The sequence below is a fragment of the Palaemon carinicauda genome, chromosome 32 (genome assembly GCF_036898095.1).
Source record: "Palaemon carinicauda isolate YSFRI2023 chromosome 32, ASM3689809v2, whole genome shotgun sequence".
Classification (NCBI taxonomy): Eukaryota; Metazoa; Arthropoda; class Malacostraca; order Decapoda; family Palaemonidae; genus Palaemon; species Palaemon carinicauda.
The window spans coordinates 79,027,062-79,046,723 of record NC_090756.1 but is presented as its reverse complement, the minus strand read 5'-3'; the positions used below and the strand labels follow the sequence as shown (position 1 = coordinate 79,046,723).

Sequence of the window (19,662 nt, the reverse complement as noted above, 5' to 3'; positions counted from 1 at the left end):
CTGTCTCATTAACCAAAGCCTTCATAAAAACCCTGATAAAAGGGATAATGCAGGTGCATTAAAATGTTCAAGTGTCAGCGTCTTGAAGCACATCAACTAGAAGAATGGCTAATAATGAACGTATCTATTTATTGAAAAAAGATCAAAATTCTTAATTTATTCTATATGAGAACTGAGTCTCGCAGAGTGTCTCAAATCATAATAATCAAGAGAAGGGCTTAAAGATTGATTTTAAACACACTTACTGAACATTGAAATGATCCAGAATGGCCTATACTATTGCACTGAGCAATTTAGATGCTATGTTCCTTAGCAATTTTACCAGATCTTTTTTTTAAATAAGCTTATAAAAGCTTGCACTTGTAAGCAGCTCTTACAATTCAAAGCATCCTACTTGACAGTAAATTCATTCTTACAAATGCTACTCTATATCCAATCCTAAAAATGGAAAAGCAAATTCATACACTGAAAAATCATTTCCAGATCTCTGGAATTTGCCTACTTAGAGGAAATAATTATATCAATTTACTAGGCCATGTTATGAATATTGTTCCTCAGTTTGGTCTACATCTCACTCGTACCTTTATCCATGAGATAAGGCCTCAAGATCCTAAAGATCTTCGTCTCAATCAGTGTATCCATCATTTTATTAGCTCTTGTTTACATTTTTTAAAATTCTTATTGATTTGGCAAAATGGTAAACCTATAAAGGATGTTTTACTTATATTTATGAAAAATTAAATATATCAATAGGCAGATAAGAATAATGCCATGCAAAATATCATATATTCTTATATGAAATTGGATGGCTGATGTTGAGATTACACAGAGGACTTACCAGGGATCTGAGCAGGTATCGTAAATGATAGACCACAAAAATGATTAATATGATACCAACGAACATACACAATTCTTAAAAAAGGCCTCCGTGCTCATGACCTTAATAATCACTGACTTTGAAGTCATGAGCATGAAGCAACATAAAATGGATGATGGACAATATACAGTACGTTGGTAATGAGGCTTCCAATGCATACATACGATTGGGATGAAATTGGGTAGGGGAGATGATGGCCCTTCCTCCTCAGGAAAATCTCATCTCCTTTCTTATTGATTCAGTAAATTGGTCACATTTTGCATCATAATTGAACTTCAATCATTATGGCCCATAAAAATACACTGAAAGTCTAATGTCCTTATACAACAGAAGCCTAGATGCAAGTTGAAACATAACTTGCATTTCATCAGAGATTTCTCGACTGTCAATTCTCTTGCGGGACATATTTCTAATCTTAAATAACAGGACAACCATTCCAGTTCTACTTCCAGAGAAAACTCCATCATTGAGATTATGCAACTTGAAACATGTGCAGGGTGAACAGAGCAAAAGAAAAATGTCCACTCTTACCTGAGCAGGTGAAACAAATAGGAATAAACAGCCTAAATTTCAGACTGAGTTGACAACTGTACTCTCGACAGATCGTAACTGTAACTTACCTCTTCGACCTTTTCGGTAAATGTCCCTGTCTTAGGGGTTAAGGTATTAGTAAATGAAAGATAATTTGGTCTTTGCATGAGCTCTCAATCATTTCCAACAAGTTCATAACTTTGTCTTCTGATCTACTTACTGTCATGTCAATGCATAAAAAAGTCATTCAAAGCAGACATCTTTACCTGTTAGTCTCTTGTAATTGAGGGTGGGCGTTATTAGCAAGTGCCTGAATAAACAATACAGGTAGTTATTCCATTCATGCAAACACGGAATACATCAGTGAGAAAAAACAACAAGACCTAATACTTCTTTCAATTGGATCAAGCATCAAGGCTTTGGTTATTTCATAATATGCACCAAAAAACTCTCTCTTTTCTTTTTTTCAGTTCAAACTCTGCAATGTGAATAACATCTGTGCACAAAGTATACACATCAAATCAAACATTTCAAGAAGCAAGTGATCATTTGCCAAACATTTTTCAGTGACTGTTCAACAGACTCTAATTAACTGAAATGACTATTTTCTACATCTACTTAATATTGTCAAGTGATATGAAGAAATAGAGTTGAAGATGAAAATAAGGTCACTAATATTCAAACTGATATTGGGATCATGAAACATCAGTTTTCAGCACTGTGAAAAAAGTAATCTGTTAGCCCTATTTATGCAGAAAAAAAAGGAAGAAACATTCAATAAAAAGAATATTTGGCAAACTTATCTTCATGTGATAACCCCCTTCTTACCCTCTAAAAAGTTAAACGTTTCAAAGGTCACGTTGCGGTTAAAGGTAAACCGCTCTCGTTCTACGGGCGCACTCAGAACACGTCCTGGGTGATCGGTTTCTACAGTCCCCCCTAGTGAAACAAAAGCTGTCGTATCCATAAAACAGAGTCAGGTCGTTGCAAATGGTTACCTTGAAAACTCCGCACTCGAATATCAGATATTCAGGGATAAAATGCATCACAAAACCAGTCAAACTTCTAGTTTTTTTTACATGGATGAAAATCTGTAATAAAACTCAATCTACTGTGTCATACGTACAAGTCAGGAGGAGGAGGAGGAGGAGGAGGAGGAGGAGGAGGAGGAGGAGGAGGAGGAGGAGGAGGAGGAGGATAGTGGGCAATTAATTTCATAGATCTAACACAAAGGAGGAGCATTTTTAATTTCCCCTTCTCCATTAATACAAGTCAACCACCAAACTACTGTAGAAATACTGTAACAACAAGAGGTAGTCAGCAGTGGAATAATATCCCATATGAATTTATATATTATGTTGATTCAGTCTTATGAAAATTAATTTCATAACCTATTTTACAAAAATTTATCAAAGTTTTTCATCACGCTACCCAACATTTACATATCTTCCACAGACTGTTTATACATATAATGTACTGTTCTGTGTCCTTATATACACACAATATTAATAATAGATGGAATTAACAATAAGAAACATCGTGAAGGGAACTACATCTAAAATTTGTCAAGATTCACAGATAATAAATATCAAAATTAACCATATGACAATCATGATAACTACAGTACTACAGTATAGTGTAGCTGGTAAAGTGTTTCATCCTGATACAATATTAACACACAGATAATTTCGTTAATGGAAGAGGTCTCCCTCTACATTTTGAAAGTTAAGAACACCAAAAAAACACTTAAGAGTTTGAAATACACGATATAAATCTTGAACTCTGTGCATCAAATACACATGTGTATTAAAGGTGAACACTTAATACAATATAATGCAAGGTATCTAACTATGTGATCTAATTACTGTATACAAAGATGTTTGACACACTATTACCAAGGATGTAAGTTGAAAGTCCACTATACCAACAGACTTTATATCTGTATTACCTTTTAATGTTATTCATCTAAGAAATAAACTATTGTTTCAAATCATTATAATTATGCACTTTTCAGTGTAGTTTTTACTGAAAATAACCTCTTAAAGGGGATATTATTATCAGGAAAATAACCAAATATAGATTTAAAAGTAAACTTGAAAAAAATAGTCTAAAAAACCAGCAGTCCATTCTCTTCTAGGAGAAGGACACTCCAAAATCAAACAATTGTTCTCTAGTCTTGGGTAGTGCCATAGCTTCTATACCATGGTCTTCCACTGTCTTGGGTTAGAGTTCTCTTGCTTGAAGGTACACTTGGGCAGACTATTCTATATTATTTCTCTTCCTCCTGTTTTGTTACATAGTTTATATAGGAGATATTTATTTTAACGTTTCTCTTCTTAAAATATTTCATTTTTTCTTGTTTCCTTTCCTCACTGGGCTATTTTCCTTCTTGGAGCCCTTAGGCTTATAGCATCCTGCATTTCCAACTAGGGTTGTAGCTTAGCAAGTAATAATAAATAATAATAATAACTATAGCTCCCTACATATAACGGTATTGGAATGCTGTTTATTTTCCTTTTTATCTTGGTTGATAAATAGAATTTTGAAAATAAAATTATTTCTATGCTAACATAATGTTCATAGTGCTTCCCTCTCGAAGCTGGTTAAATGTCAATGTCTACCCTGAAACTAGAAAAATTCCTGTTTTCTTTCCCAGTAATAAGCCTACCCCCTATTAAGGTATCAAGTTAGCCTGGAGGTTCATGGCAATCATATTAGAATAGATATACCATAGCTCCTTTGTCTTTTTGGTTCCTCGTCATGTTCATGTACTTCAGACTCTTGTCTACTTGCGGTCCAGATTATGTTTTGGGGATTTAAGGTTATTTGATACAGATCAAATAGGGATAGGATTGTGATTCAAATACAGTTAGGAAAGTGATTCACAACAGTTTTTCTTATGAAAAGATAGTTTAGCTGGTAACTGAGCACTTAAAAAGAGCTCCCATGGTATTCCAGACGAACATGACTGAGATTACTCTCCAGGGTTTTACAACAGGTGGGTCCTAGTGCCCAAGGCATTAGGGAGCTGGAGGTTGGTTCTAAATGTTGCAATTCTAAACAGGTTTACAACCCTCACAAAGTTTTTGATGGAAATGCCATATTAAACAGTCCTGGGAGCATTGAAGAAAGGAGATTGGATCTTTTCGATACAAGATCCTTCAATTTATTAACAATTTAAAGATATTCCTATTCAAAAGCAAGTTTAGGCATCAGGACAGCTCCCTAAGTATTCATAAAGAACCGTATTAAAATGGATATCAAAAATGTCTGGAACACTAGCTTCCAAAGACACTGCCTGGGTAAAATGACGAGGGTCGTCCCACCATTTAACCGCAGCTACGCGACTACATTCAAAAGGTGTATTATGCAAAGAACATGTTCGCACAGGTTAAGGCCTCACGAGTGAAGGAATTCCAAAAGTTCTTGATGGAGTTCAAGAAGCTTAATGCCATATGATATCCAGTACCTATTCATATACAGGTTGTCGACTGGAGACACACACAATTCATAATCTACTGTGTTGTGAGAGAGAGAGAGAGAGAGAGAGAGAGAGAGAGAGAGAGAGAGAGAGAGAGAGAGAGAGAGAGAGAGAGAGATATTACCCTCGTTATCACACAAAGAAGTATTGAGTTAAGCTCAAGAATGGTACAAGGATAACTCAGGAATCTGCAATTACTGCAGAGTTAATCGAAGTTAGAACAGTCAAAATGTGCATAGATACAGTACTTCTTTTAGTTGATAACACACCGTACTAGTTTACCAATTTTGGAGCACCATAAAAACAAGTGAATTCAATCAGACCTGGCTTGAAAGAAGCAAATGAAACTATCCATTGAGGTTTTTATCAGACAAAAAGAGACTTCGTCTGATACTGGAACACACGGATTACAAAACTTACCATCACTGTTGAGCGAGCGAATGTCGTAAGATCCCTTTCTAAGGGATTTAATGGAGCCCCGAGGATGAAAGTGGTCTGTGGACCCTGGAAACTCCAAACGGTCAAGAGCGTGTGTATCACTGCTATAAACAAAGTATTCATTTTTTCTGAAAATTAATTGCTAGTTTTAATAATGTGATAGATATATTAAATACGATAAATTTCAAGTAATGCAAATCGGATAGGCTGTAGAAATTACCAAACATTATTTTGAAAATTTATGCATTTACAGTTATTAAGATGTGTTTTAATAAAAAAAAATATCAACTCTTGTTCTAATATACTGTATCTTATAAATAATGTGTAGAGTATTTCATTTAGCAAAGGTTAAGCCCAATGTAACTTAGTATTTTTCATTTTAAGAATCTCATGCAACTTAAAGAGATACTTTACATATTTAGATACAGTAATATCCACCTTTTAAACCAATCTCACTTTACAAATATATTTGTTAACAATATCTGTTGACGTAACATCCATACGTGACTCCAAGACAATGTACAAGGCAAAAGTTCATATAAGGATATGCTAGGAATCTTAATTATTACCTTTGTAATTTAAAGAAACCTAAGTTTGAATTTGGCAGTTAACATCTGAAATATAATTCTAAATTTCTTTATAATTTTTCAAGTAAATTTTGTTAATATTCTGAACAATCTTGATTAACATAAAGATCATAATAACTATGTGACATCTATTAAAATATTTCACATATTTCACATCTCAGACGAATCCTCATCATGTTTTGCCGTCTATTCAAAAGAAGATATGTTTAGCTACACACAATCCTTTCTTGTATTTGCAAAGCTTTATTACAAAACTTATTGTATTAACAGATCTTAAAATGCATACTTCTGAAGAGGGTGCTTTTTTAGAAAACTTCCTTTTCCATTTCTAAAGCAACCTTAGGCAGGAAGTTGTGATAATTAGTATCTCAAGTTTTCAGATATGTTATTTTTATTAATAAAATAAATTTTTGAATATACTTACCCGGTGATCATATAAGCTGTCAGCTCTGCTGCCCGACAGAAAAACCTAAGGACAAAATACGCCAGCGATCGCTATACAGGTGGGGGTGTACATCAACTGCGCCATCTGTCGAGCAGGTACTCAAGTACTCCATGTCAACACAGAACCAATTTTCTCCTCGGCCCACTGGGTCTCTATTGGGGAGGAAGGGAGGGTCCTTTAATATATGATCACCGGGTAAGTATATTCAAAAATTTATTTTATTAATAAAAATAACATTTTTCAATATTAAACTTAGCCGGTGATCATATAAGCTGATTCACACCCAGGGGGGTGGGTAGAGACCAGCATTACATGTTGACATTATTATGAGCTAAGTATTTTGTATTTCATTTTAGCAGTTATTCAAAATAACAAACATAAAATAAATAAGTACCTGGTAAGGAAGTCGACTTGAACAATTACTCTGCCTTTTTAAGTACGTCTTCCTTACTGAGCCTCGCGATCCTCATAGGATGCTGAGCGACTCCTAGGAGCTGAAGTATGAAGGGTTGCAACCCATACTAAAGGACCTCATCAAAACCTCTAATCTAGGCGCTTCTCAAGAAATGACTTTGACCACCCGCCAAATCAAGTAGGATGCGAAAGGCTTCTTAGCCTTCCGGACAACCCAAAAACAATAATAAAACATTTCAAGAGAAAGATTAAAAAGGTTATGGAATTAGGGAATTGTAGTGGTTGAGCCCTCACCCACTACTGCACTCGTTGCTACGAATGGTCCCAGAGTGTAGCAGTTCTCGTAAAGAGACTGGACATTCTTAAGATAAAAAGACGCGAACACTGATTTGCTTTTCCAATAGGTTGCGTCGATTATACTTTGCAGAGATCTATTTTGTTTAAAGGCCACGGAAGTTGCGACAGCTCTAACTTCGTGTGTCCTTACCTTCAGCAAAGCTTGGTCTTCCTCATTCAGATGGGAATGAGCTTCTCGTATTAACAGTCTGATAAAATAGGATAAAGCATTCTTTGACATAGGCAAAGATGGATTCTTAACTGAACACCATAAAGCTTCAGACGGGCCTCGTAAAGGTTTTTAAATAGAACTTAAGAGCTCTTACAGGACATAAGACTCTTTCTAGTTCATTTCCAACCATACGATAAGTTTGGAATATCGAACGATATTGGTCAAGGCCGAGAAGGCAGCTCATGTTTGGCTAGAAAACCAAGTTGTAGAACATGTAGCCGTTTCGGATGAGAATCCGATGTTCTTGCTGAAGGCATGAATCTCACTGACTCTTTTAGCTGTGGCTAAGCATATCAGGAAAAGAGTCTTAAAGGTGAGATCTTTCAGGGAGGCTGATTGTAGCGGTTCGAACCTGTCTGACATAAGGAATCTTAGTACCACGTCTAAATTCCAACCAGGTGTAACCAAACGACGCTCCTTCGTGGTCTCAAAAGACTTAAGGAGGTCCTGTAGATCTTTATTGTTGGAAAGATCTAAGCCTCTGTGACGGAAGACTGATGCCAACATGCTTCTGTAACCCTTGATAGTGGGAGCTGAAAGAGATCGTTCTTTCCTCAGATATAAGAGAAAGTCAGCTATGAGTTACAGAGGTACTGGTCGAGGATACAGATACTGACTTGCACCAGTTTCGGAAGATTTCCCACTTCGATTGGTAGACTCTAAGGGTGGATGTTCTCCTTGCTCTAGCAATCGCTCTGTTTGCCTCCTTCGAAAAGCCTCTAGCTCTCGAGAGTCTTTCGATAGTCTGAAGGCAGTCAGACGAAGAGCGTGGAGGCCTTGGTGTACAGTACCTTCTTTACGCGTGGCTGACGTAGAAGGTCCACCCTTAGGGGAAGTGTTCTGGGAACGTCTACTAGCCATCGAAGTACTTCGGTGAGCCATTCTCTCGCGGGCAGAGGGAAGCAACTAGCGTCAACCTTGTCCCTTCGTGAGAGGCGAACTTCTGCAGTACCTTGTTGACAATCTTGAACGGAGGGAATGCATATAGATCTAGATGTGACCAATCTAGTAGAAAGGCATCTATATGAACTGCTGCTGGGTCCGGGATTGGTGAGCAAAAAATTGGGAGCCTCTTGGTCATCGAGGTTGCGAAGAGATCTATGGTTGGCTGGCCCCAGGTGGCCCAAAGTCTCTTGCATACATCCTTGTGGAGGGTCCATTCTGTTGGAATTATTTGTCCCTTCCGACTGAGACAATCTGCCATGACATTCAAGTTGCCTTGGATGAACCTCGTTACTAGTGAAATGTCTAGACCTTTTGACCAGGTGAGGAGGTCCCTTGCGATCTCGTACAATGTCAGAGAGTAGGTCCCTCCTTGCTTGGAGATGTACGCCAAAGCCGTGGTGTTGTCCGAGTTCACCTCCACCACTTTGCCTTGAAGGAGAGACCTGAAGCTTTTCCAGGTCAGACGTACTGCCAGTAGCTTCTTGCAGTTGAAATGCATTGTCCTTTGACTCGAGTTCCATAATCCCGAGCATTCCCTACCGTCTAATGTCGCACCCCAGCCTACGTCCGATGCGTCCGAGAAGAGAACGTGGTTGGGAGTCTGAACAGTCAGGGGAAGACCCTCTCTAAGGTTGATATAGTCCTTTCACCAAGTCAGACCAGACTTTATCTTTCCGGAAACCGGGATCGAGACCGCTTCTAGCGTCTTGTCCTTTTTCCAGTGAAAAGCTAGATGGTATAGAAGAGGACGGAGGTGTAGTCTTCCTAGTGACACAAATTGATCCACGGATGACAGTGTCCCTACCAGACTCATCCACAGCCTGACTGGGCAGCGTTCCTTCTTCAGCATCTTCTGGATGGATAGCAGGGCTGGGGGTTGATCGTCTTGTTCAGCAACGTCCTCATCAGAGGGTTCCTCATCCGAAACTGATGAGGAAACGGCAACGGAGTGGGCAACGTCTGACTCGCTGAATCCGGTCGCACTGGTGGATGCGTGACGGAGCCGGACGCAATATCATGGCACTGCTGCACAGTCTGTGAACTGTCAACAACCATGGGTGCGCGAGGAAGTACAGCGTCAACCCGAAACTGTCTAGACTGTCTGGGTTGTGCAGTCAACACCCTACCGGGTTGCTGAGGTTGACGCACTGCGTCACAACAAGTCACCTCTGCTGGTTGTTGAACGTCTTCCTAGTGACACACTGAACGTCAACAACCACCTCCGAGCGTCGCTTAACGTCAACGTGCGACTGGCAACCCACACTGGGTCGCATCGGTGGAGGAACCACCTCAACTGGCAGACGCGAGTAGAATACCTCAGCGTCAACAGGGCGCACAACCAACCGGTTGGAAGGTTGTTGGCCAGAAGGTTCTTCTCCGTATTTAAGTCCTCTATCAAGGACACAAGCTTGGACTGCATGTCTTGCAGCAAAGCCCATTTAGGGTCTACGGGAGCAGGTGTGGCAACAGACGGGGTTAGCGACTGAGGCGGAACCATTTACCATCCCTGGAAGCCTTGTTATGAGTGACATAATAGTACAGCAAAACTTCAAAGGCTCGACAAAAATTGAGAAGTTGACCTGTAAACAACTTGGAGCGTCTCCTGGCTAGGCGCCAGGGCGAGTCTACCAGAATTGAGAAGTCTATCTGGGCAGAGGCATGAACTCCCAAGCCGAGAACTTCTCTCGTGTCCTATCAGACTCTCGCTCTATAAGCCAGTTTAAAAGAAGGGAAATCAAAGGCTGTATCCCTAAAACTCCTCCTGGTGCAAAAACCAGTCGCCTAGCCAACGTAACGCTCTCTAGGAGAGCGAGAGAGCACTAGCTTAACAACAACGGCTTCGAAGTAGCTAGGCCTAGTGTATGTTCTGACGTTAGGCGAACGAGGAGCAGCAGTTACAAGATCCGGACGAAGATCCTTAAAAAATCATCATGATTTAATTAAAGTCCATAGGAGGCTAAGCAGCTTAAGGCTCCTCTCCAAATGACAGAGTCCTCAAAGGAATATCAGTAGGAGGGAGAACAGCACTTTCTCATCTACAGGAACCTTGTCCGATAAAAGCTAGGTTATCTCAGTGAGGGTCTCACTGGTGCATTAGCAGCAGACCAGAAGGCAACGTTATGTAACTGCTTGACAGTCTGTGAACTGTCAAAAACTGAACTGTCAACCACAACAGGTGCGTGAGGACATACAGCACTGGTGCATTAGTAGCAGACCAGAAGGCAACGTCATGTAACTGCTTGACAGTCTGTGAGCTGGCAACAACCATAGCTGTGTGGGGAAGCAAAGCCTCTACTCCTGACTGACTAGTCTGCTGCGGGCGAGTAGCGGTAACCACAGTGGGTTGCGGAGGTTGACGCACAGCGTCAAAACAAAGCAACATAACTCCACCCTCCTGTTGTTGTGGTAACTCGCGAACGTCAACGGAGGGTAGCGTGCGTCTGTGAACGTCAACGTGCGGCTGGCAGGGTACACTGCGCATGGGTGGTGGAACTCTCACAGGCGGAGTGCGGGAGCAGGTAGCATCAGTGTCTACTGTACGCACAACCGTGGTTGGTTGTAGGCTAACGGGTGCAGCGTCAACCTTCTCCACACGATACTCCTGCATAAAAGATGCTAACTGTGTCTGCATAGACTGTAGCAAAGACCACTTAGGGTCTACAGCAGCAGGTGCGGCAACAGACGGTGTTACTGCCTGTTGCGGTACCACTTTGCCTCTCTTAGGAGGTGTGCAGTCATCGGAAGACTGCAGCGAGTCCGAACTGACCCAGTGGCTACACCTGGGCCGTTGGACTTGCGCGGAAGGGACCGACTTGCGCTTAATAAGCTGCGAGACCTTGGTCCATGGTTTCTTACGAGAAAGCTCTTCCGCAGACGAGAAGTAAATGGGCTCTCTCGTCTTTGTGTGGGTGGGGCGATCTTGGGTAGATACGCCCGAAACCACGGAGGGAAACGTCTGTTCGTTGATCAAGGCCTGACGAACCCATAAGTCGTTCGACATTACTTCTCCCCTGGGCTTGGGAGCTTGCAAGAGGTCCCGGACTAGGTGAACGACAGGCACGAACAGACGAACCCTCGGACGCAACACTGTAACACTTTGCGCATATCACTTTATCACTTCGATTTTCTGTTTTGCACTTATTTCACTGAAATCGAAACTTTTACTGATTTCTACCTGAAACACGCAATTCTACCCTTCATTAAAAGGTAGTAATTGCGAAAACAGTCGTATAATGCAGCTCATTAATACTAGCAAAAACAGAAAACATATATAAAGATAAAGAATTCAGTGGCTGGGAAAGAGACTAAACACTAGTTCAAATAAACTACGTTTACAATCTCTCACCGCACATAGCCTGGGGACAAGAATAAAACCCTAGAAACGTTTTACCTTCTTCCCCGTACAGCGACTAGGGAGGAGAGTAACACGAGAACAACGTTACCCGCTTGAACGGAACGTTTTTTCTCCTCTCTCTCCCTCCGTCTCTATCTCTCTCTCTCTTTCTCTCTTGATTCGCACCTGAGAGAAGAGCCCAATTATATATCGTCAAAACATGTTATTTGGCTAAAGGAAAAAACTGAAAGGTTTTCCAAATAAAAAGTTCCTTTAATTTAGAATTTAAACCATTTAAGCTAAGAAAGAATGAACGAAACGTCAGAATCGATTTACTCTTACTGCAAAGTGAAACCGTGATACACTCTCTCTCTATCGTAACGATAGAGCGCATGTTGAACGTCCTGAACGTCAACAACTGCGTAGTCTAAAAAAACTAAACGTTAGTTCATCTTTGAAAACAGTACGAGACTATCAAAGAAATTCTTTCATAAAACATTAAATTTAAAAAGTTTTAAATTCTTTAAAGGCTAAATACGATATAACGGGCTCAACGTTGATTAACTTCGGTTCCAAGATAGGACCGCCTACTATCAGGAAAGGTCGCATATAAACAAAACATAAAAATTTATTTCTATATGTTTATAATAAATGGAAAGTTAATCGAAGAGGCCTAATAAAGGCGGAGAGATATAAAATATATAGATCTATAACGTGTTAAGCAAAATTACTAAAAACCTAAACACACTTCCGTCTAAGGGAAGGGTCGGCCATTTAAAAGTGAAAGAGAGTCCATACTCTCTTTGTCACCATAATTAAATCTATCCAAAACGAGTTCAAGTTTTGAGATGAAGATAAAACCCCTGCATAGCGAAAGCTCAAAACTAGAATAGTGTACTTCACCAAATGTTGTGAAAACAAATCCAGTTAGTAACAGCGTATTTAGTAGGTCTTGCCAGTGGCACGACAGAGAGAAAATTGGTTCTGTGTTGACATGGAGTACTTGAGTACCTGCTCGACAGATGGCGCAGTTGATGTACACCCCCACCTGTATAGCGATCGCTGGCGTATTTTGTCCTTAGGTTTTTCTGTCGGGCAGCAGAGCTGACAGCTTATATGATCACCGGCTAAGTTTAATATTGAAAAATATAATGTACTCTTCATGCAATCATTTTGTACATTTGAGAAAAATTTAGTAGTATTTTTCCAGTTGAAATGCCATTCAACATGACAAATTTGGAAGTAATTGTATTTTTCCTAACGCTACAAACCTTTAAGCTATTTAATGGGGTATCACTTTCGGGGAAGCTGAAAGGACAAGCCATTAAAATTTAGCGAGGGTTAACTACCCATCCTGCTAGTTAGCGGGGGGGTAGGGAGGGTAGCTAGCTACCCCTCTCACACACCTGTAACTGTGCTCCACTTTGCCTAAAGGTAAGACTTCAAGGGGGACAGGGTTGGCAGGTAAGTTTGTATAAATAGCTAAAGGTTTGTATCGTTAGGAAAAATACAAATTACTTCCAAATTTGTCATTTGTTCCGTAACTGGAATACAAATCTACGCTATTTATAGGGGTGACTCACCCATTAGGAGGATGGATGTCCCTGCCAATATGGCTTTTTGGCTTTACCCGGGTTTCCTTTACTTATGTAGGTTCCTACAAAAAATAAGGAGACCCTATCACTCGCTAAACCTTGCTACGCAGGGTCTGCAGCCCACGCAAGCTTTGTCGAGTTACTAGCAATGTGACTGCCGAGGTATAAGTTATTCCAAGTCTTGTAGGAAATAATCGAGTTGACCAAGACTTTCCTAATACCACCTCGCTAGGGTATGGGGACGTAACAGTATTAACCCAATACTAGGTCCACAAGGGAGATATGGTTTACCTACAGTGGTTGAGGCCAGCTTGTGCAGAGGACCCAGGATGCTGCCTACCCCAAGAGAGGGGAGGATGAAGAAAAGAAAAGAAAAGAGCCAGTCATTCCCTTTCATTCACACAGACTAAAACACGGTCACAGTGCCCTCAACTGTCTGCTACTTGTCCAATAAGGAGCTTGAAGTACTAAACCAGCTGTTGTGCAGCCACCAAAGGACCGATAGAAAACGTATCAAGTCTCCTGTGGGTCACGTCTTGCAGGCAATGGGCTGTGAAAGTCGATTCACACTTCCACACCCCCGCTTGTAAAACCTGCATTGCAAAGTATTTTCTCTTAAAGGCCAGGGACATAGCTATGCCCCTGACATCGTGTGCTCCGGTCGACATGTTGGAGGAGGATCTGGATTCAGAGTGTGGTCGATGACTCAGCAAATCCATGCTGAGATGGTGTTCTTAGTGATCCTCCTCTTGTTTCTCCTGGTGCTGACGAAGAGCAAAAGCATCCGGGGACAACTTGCCGCTGTTCTTTCGAGGTAGAGCCTCAAACTCCTTACATGGGCATAGTAACAAATGATCTGGATTGTCAGTTACAGAGCGCAGACTCATTATCCGAAAGGAATCGAATCTAGGATCCAATACCCCTGGATTCTGAGTCTTGGCAACAAACTCAGGGACGAAGCTGAACGTTACCTCTCCCCATCCCCTTGACTGGGCGACGTAGTATTTAAGACTATGTTAAGTTGAAAGGTAAAGTACAAAGGACAGTAGTGAGACTGGCAATGATGTATGGAGCGGAGACGTGGGCAATAAAGAAAACAGAAGAGAAGAAGATGGATGTGGCAGAGATGAGGATGTTGAGATGGATGTGTGGGGTGACAAGAAGAGATAAGATACGGAATGAAGTAATTAGGGGTACCACAGGAGTTAGAAAACTATCAGATAAGATCCAAGAAAGTAGACTGAGGTGGTATGGTCATGTCATGAGAAGAGATGAACAGTATATTGGGAGGAGAGTGATGGAAATGGAGGTACAGGGATCAAGAAGAAGAGGGAGACCAAAGCGAAGGTGGGTGGACTGTATCAAGGATGACCTTTGATTAAAAGGGATTAACCGGTGATGAAGTGTGGAACAAAGGTAGATGGAGAAAGCTGACCAGAAACATCGACACCACATAGAAGTGGGAAAAGATGTAGACAAAGAAGAAGTAGTTCATTGACTCATTTGGCTGAAGCCAAGGTGAGTAAGAACACCAACTTCCAAGTAAGGTGGCGATCTGTTGCCTGGCGAAATGGTTCGTAGGGAGGTCTTTTTAGAACTCGAACCACGTTCCAAGGGGGAAGGTCTCCTTTCCGACTGAGGACAGATAGGTTCTTAACTCCATATAAGTAAAGAGAGTTCTGGGGATATGTCCATTCCTTTCAATTTAAAGGCTCAAGGCTGACAATACCCTTTCACCGCCGAAACTGAGAGGCGCATTTCCTCTCGCAAATAGACAAGGAACTCCGCTATTGCTGGAATAGTGGCACTGAGTGGAGAGATAGCCCTTCCATGACACCAACCACAGATGTTCCACTTTGCTTGGTAGACTGATGCTGAAGATTTTCGCAGATATCCAGACATCCTAGTCGCAACTCGTTGCGAAAATCCTCTCTGAGTGAGGAGATGCTGGATAGTCTCCAGGCGTGTCGTAGCGAAGCTACGGCTTTGTGGTAAATTTTGACATGTGGTTGTCTGAGTAGATTGTGTCGTGGAAGAAGTTCTCTTGGGGGCTCCGTCAGGAGCTGCAGAAGGACCGGGAACCATTCTGCAAGATACCATGGCAGAGCTATGAGGATCACAGAGGTTAACCAATGTTCTGGACTTGTTGAGTACTGTCCTCATCAGACAGAACGGGAAAAAGGCATAATATCGATGTTGTCCTACCGTGTTGTTGGAATGCATCTTGCTAAAAAGCCTTGGGATCTGGGACTGGGGAGCAGTACAACGGGAGCCTTTACTTCAGGGCCGTTGCAAACAGGTCCACTGTCGGAGAACCCAACAAAGTAAGGACTTTGTTGGCTACTAGATGATCCAAAGACCATTCGGTATCTACTATCAGAGTTGCTCTGCACAGATTGTCGGCGAGCACATTCCTTTTGGCGGGAATGAAGCAGGCTGATAAGAGAGACCGCCAGGAATTGACGGAACTTTTAAATGACCTTCATGTCTTAAGAGGTTTATGTGATGGTACTTTAAGAATTCTGACCAAAGGCCTGAGGTTGTGAGGTACAGCACATGTGGCCCCCACCATTGTTTGAAGTGTCAGAAAACAGCATCAAGTCTGAGGGGGAGGACAAGAAGATCTGCATCCCTCTGCAGATTCTCGTCTGCCACCCACCATTCGAGGTCCGTCTGTTCATCTGGTTCCATGGGGATCAGAGTGTCCGGGGCATCGAAGGCCTGATTCTAATTGGACTTTAGCAGCCACCGCAGGAGTCGCATCCTGAGGCGGCCGTAGGCAACTAGACGGGCAGAGATGATAGGTGTCCGAGGAGACATAGCTGCTTCTGGGTTGCGAGTTCTTCTTGTCTGAGAAAGGTCTCGCGACCTTCCTCAGCCTCACTACCCTGTCATCTGATGGGAAAACTTTAAGAAGATTGGTGTCTAAAATCATTCCTAGGTATACCAGTCTTTGAGTGGGAAGCAGGGATGATTTCTCAAGGTTTACCATGATCCCCAGACCTTGGCAAAGCTTCATAAGTTTGTCTCGGTGCTGAAGAAGGGACGCCACCGAGTCTGCTAGGATCAGCCAGTCGTCCAGGTAGCGGAGGAGATGGATGCTGATCCTTTGAGCCAGGATGATACTGGGGCAAACACTCTGGTGAGGACTTGGGGTGCTGTGGAAAGACCGAAGCACATTACCCTGAACTGGTATTTCCTGTTGTCTAGGCTGAATCTTAGATACTTCCTTGAAGATGGATGGATTGGGATCTGGAAATACGCGTCCTTTAGGTCCAGTGTGCAAATGAAGTCCAGTGGTCTTACTGCTTGTCTGACCATGTCTGCCTTCTCCATGCTGAACGAAGTCTGTTTGACATACTTGTTCAGAGCTGAGAAGTTGATGACTGGTCTCCAGCCCCCAGACGCCTTTTTCCCAAGAAAGAGTCGACTGAAGAAGCCTGGGGAGTTGTCGAGGACCTCCTAGAGAGCACCCTTCTCCAACATGGTCTGGACTTCGGCCGGAAGGGCCAACCCTTTGCTGATCCCATCGCAAAGGAGTTTATCGTCATTGGTTCCTTCATCAGTGGAGGGAGAGATGAAATGAACGGGACGCGATACCCTGAACGAATCACAGAGACTGTTCAGGGCTCGGCCCCGAGCTGCTTCCACCTGTTCCAGCAGCTCTGTAAGCATCCCGCCACTGGTAGACAAGCAGGGGGATCACCTGTCCTAGCATTTGGGACCTTAGCCGCTACCTCTAAACTGTCTCCCTCCTCGGGAGGAATTAGTGCCTTTACTGTCCTTGGTCAGAAAGGGTTTCCTGACTAAGGCTCCGAACCATGGTTGTCTGCTAACGCTGGCGCTGTCTGACAGATCCCCTGAAGGATAAGAAGCTGAAGGGTCCCTCGGAGGAGGCTTGAGGTCTGAAGCAGAAGTCTTAGATTAAGTTGAATTCTTCTTAGGGGCAGGTAACTTCAGGATCTTGAATTCTTCCTGTTTGCCCCTTTCCTCCTTCCCCGGCAGTCGAGCTGTTATGCTTTTGCGGGGCTGGGAATGGGGAGACAGTGGATGCGGAGAGGAAACCTACTTCTCCTCTGAGAGAAGACTGAAGTTCTTGGAGGAGATGACCTACAATTTTGCTATTGTTCAGTTTCTTTGTGCACACCTACCTGTGGCCTGGAGGCCTGCAGTGACTTCTTAGAAGTCGAAGACTGATGCTGTCTGTTCTCTTCCCCCTTATGTTCTGGCCGTTAATCCACCAGAGGTCGCTGGATCGTTGGCAAACGCGGATGCGTTGACAAGCGTTTACACGTTGGCGATCTTTGATGCCGTGGAGAGCGTTGACGTATAGGAGATTGCTGACACATTGGCAAGTGCTGGTAAGTAGGTGAGCGTTGGCGAGCGACGACGCGTAGTCAAAAGCTGATGCAGGGGTGAAGGCTGGCGCTTTAGAGAGCATTGAAGCAGTTGCAGTCGCCGACGCGTAGGAGAGCGTTGAAGCGGTTGCAGTCGCCGACGCGTAGGAGAGCGTTGACGCTTAAGCGAATGCTGACGAGCGGTCAGCAATGAAATAACCACAGGCCCCCTACAAGAGGATGAGTAATGTGTTACTGAAATGCTAGCGGGAGATCAACGTTCTGACATGACACGTTGTTTCGATGAACGGCGAGAATGGTGTGTAGTAGAAAGAAGCGTTGGTGAACGGTGATCAGAGGGAGAAAAGTGAGCAGGAGAATCATGAGAAAGAAGCGTGGGCAAAATCCAATCAAAGGATCGGTGCGATGACAATGATCAGCGAGTGGTAGGTTGGCGAGCAGCTGTACAGAAACCAGGAGACTGATGAGCAGGAGAGTGACGAGTAGGCGAATGGCGAGCAGCCTAACGTAGGTCAGGCAACGGGATATGCCCTTTAGAAGGGCGAACATCATCCGAAGAGGATCGCTAACGATCCTTCGGCGGCTAGTTACGAAAGAAGGTTCGGTGACGAGCAGCAGAGTCTCTGGAGGAAGGTGAATGTCCGAATCAGGCAAAGGACGGGAACCAGGAAAAGCAGGACGAGAAGGCTCCACTGAAGAGGAGAGCTGCGATGACGAGGCTGATGAACCAAAGAGGAATGTGAAAGAGCATGTTTAAAGCAAAGAGGGGGACGAGAATGGCAGGGTTTACGATCACGATGACGCCCCATAGGAGCGGGAAGATCAGTAAGCTGGTCATTAACAGCAGCAGGCCTCTGAAGAGGAGTCTTTAAAAGTGAACCTCCTCGGGAGGGGGGCAACACTTGCATGAGAGATATGCCTAGGTCTTTGCTCCCCCCTCCCCGAAGGATGGTCAGCATGAGGGAAGCAAAGTCTTTGGCAATGCAGAAGAAGCAAAAGAAGCAGGAGTGTCAGTTGGCAGGGCAGCAGATGAGTCCTCTGACACCACGACGCCGACGAGGGCCAAAGGGTCTACCTCCGATGACAACGAACACTGCAGCAGAGCCTCCTTGGAAGGAGGGCCTGACAAACCTGTAGAAGAGGAAACAAAGACAAGGAACCCCCAAGAGAGAGAGAGAGAGGCAGAAACAACACCGTCTCTCGAGGACCGAGGTTGCCAGGAGTTAAATGGTCTACGCTACTGTTCGACGATCCCCCAGAATAGACCGTTCAAGCAGGAGCTTCAGAGGAAAGTCGGGAAGTGGACATAAAGGTACCACTGGTGCGGCCCTCAGGACCAGGGCAGGTACGCATGGCTGCAAGAAGACGCAGACACACACACACACACACTGAAAAGAAAAAGACAAAAAGATTAATGGCAGTTCAAATATGCGAGGAGGAAGAGCAGCAACAACCGTTCTCCATCCGAGCCAAAAGCTAAGTGAAGCACAGACAAAGGTGTGTGAGTGAAAGGGGCAACTAGCTACCCTCTCTACCCCCTGCTAACTAGCAGGATGGGTAATTAACCCTTGCTTAATTTTGATGGCTTGTCCTTTCAGCTTCATCAAAAGTAATACCCATATAAATAGCGTAGGTTTGTATTCCAGTTGCGGAACAAATCCAGATTTGATGTCCTTAATTCCTCGATGTATGCATACTTTTTAATCTACACTTGCATGAAGTGATATGCTTACCCTTCTGATATGTTAAAAGCCATTAGCAGCTGAAATGCTAACATTAAGATATACGAGTGAATCCCCCCAGAGGGTTAAGAAGCTACAAAATTCAAGAAGAAATACCTTGCACACGGAGCTACCGGAATCACTTTTGACGGCAAGTGTATCGTGTCTCCGGATTTCCTGCGACAAGTAACAATGCCCTCCCACTCCCTCCCCCTTCTCATTTGCATATTCACAGCTTCTGAGATGTCCAAGTTAACCTTCAGAGAAAAATAATACAATGGTTTGATCACTGTGAGTAATATGAGTTGTGAAGTAAGTACATACATCAGATTATTTCTTAAAGCATAAATATAGTCAAATTTTCAGAA

The 19,662-nt window shown here is 42.9% G+C and overlaps 1 protein-coding gene across 3 annotated transcripts in view; it reads right to left on the bottom strand.

The window, feature by feature from the left end:
* Nucleotides 1-19,662, bottom strand: part of LOC137625399 (high affinity cAMP-specific and IBMX-insensitive 3',5'-cyclic phosphodiesterase 8B-like) — a 324,266-nt gene that overhangs the window by 107,929 nt on the left and 196,675 nt on the right. For 2 of the 3 annotated variants that reach the window (XM_068356283.1, XM_068356284.1), the window contains 3 exons: nucleotides 19,412-19,551; nucleotides 5,310-5,455; nucleotides 2,237-2,347 (listed from right to left, as the gene is read on the bottom strand). In XM_068356283.1, the coding sequence (XP_068212384.1) occupies nucleotides 2,237-2,347; nucleotides 5,310-5,455; nucleotides 19,412-19,551 (397 nt within the window). The remainder of the gene's footprint in view (nucleotides 1-2,236; nucleotides 2,348-5,309; nucleotides 5,456-19,411; nucleotides 19,552-19,662) is intronic. The other variant, XM_068356285.1, reaches the window with a different exon arrangement.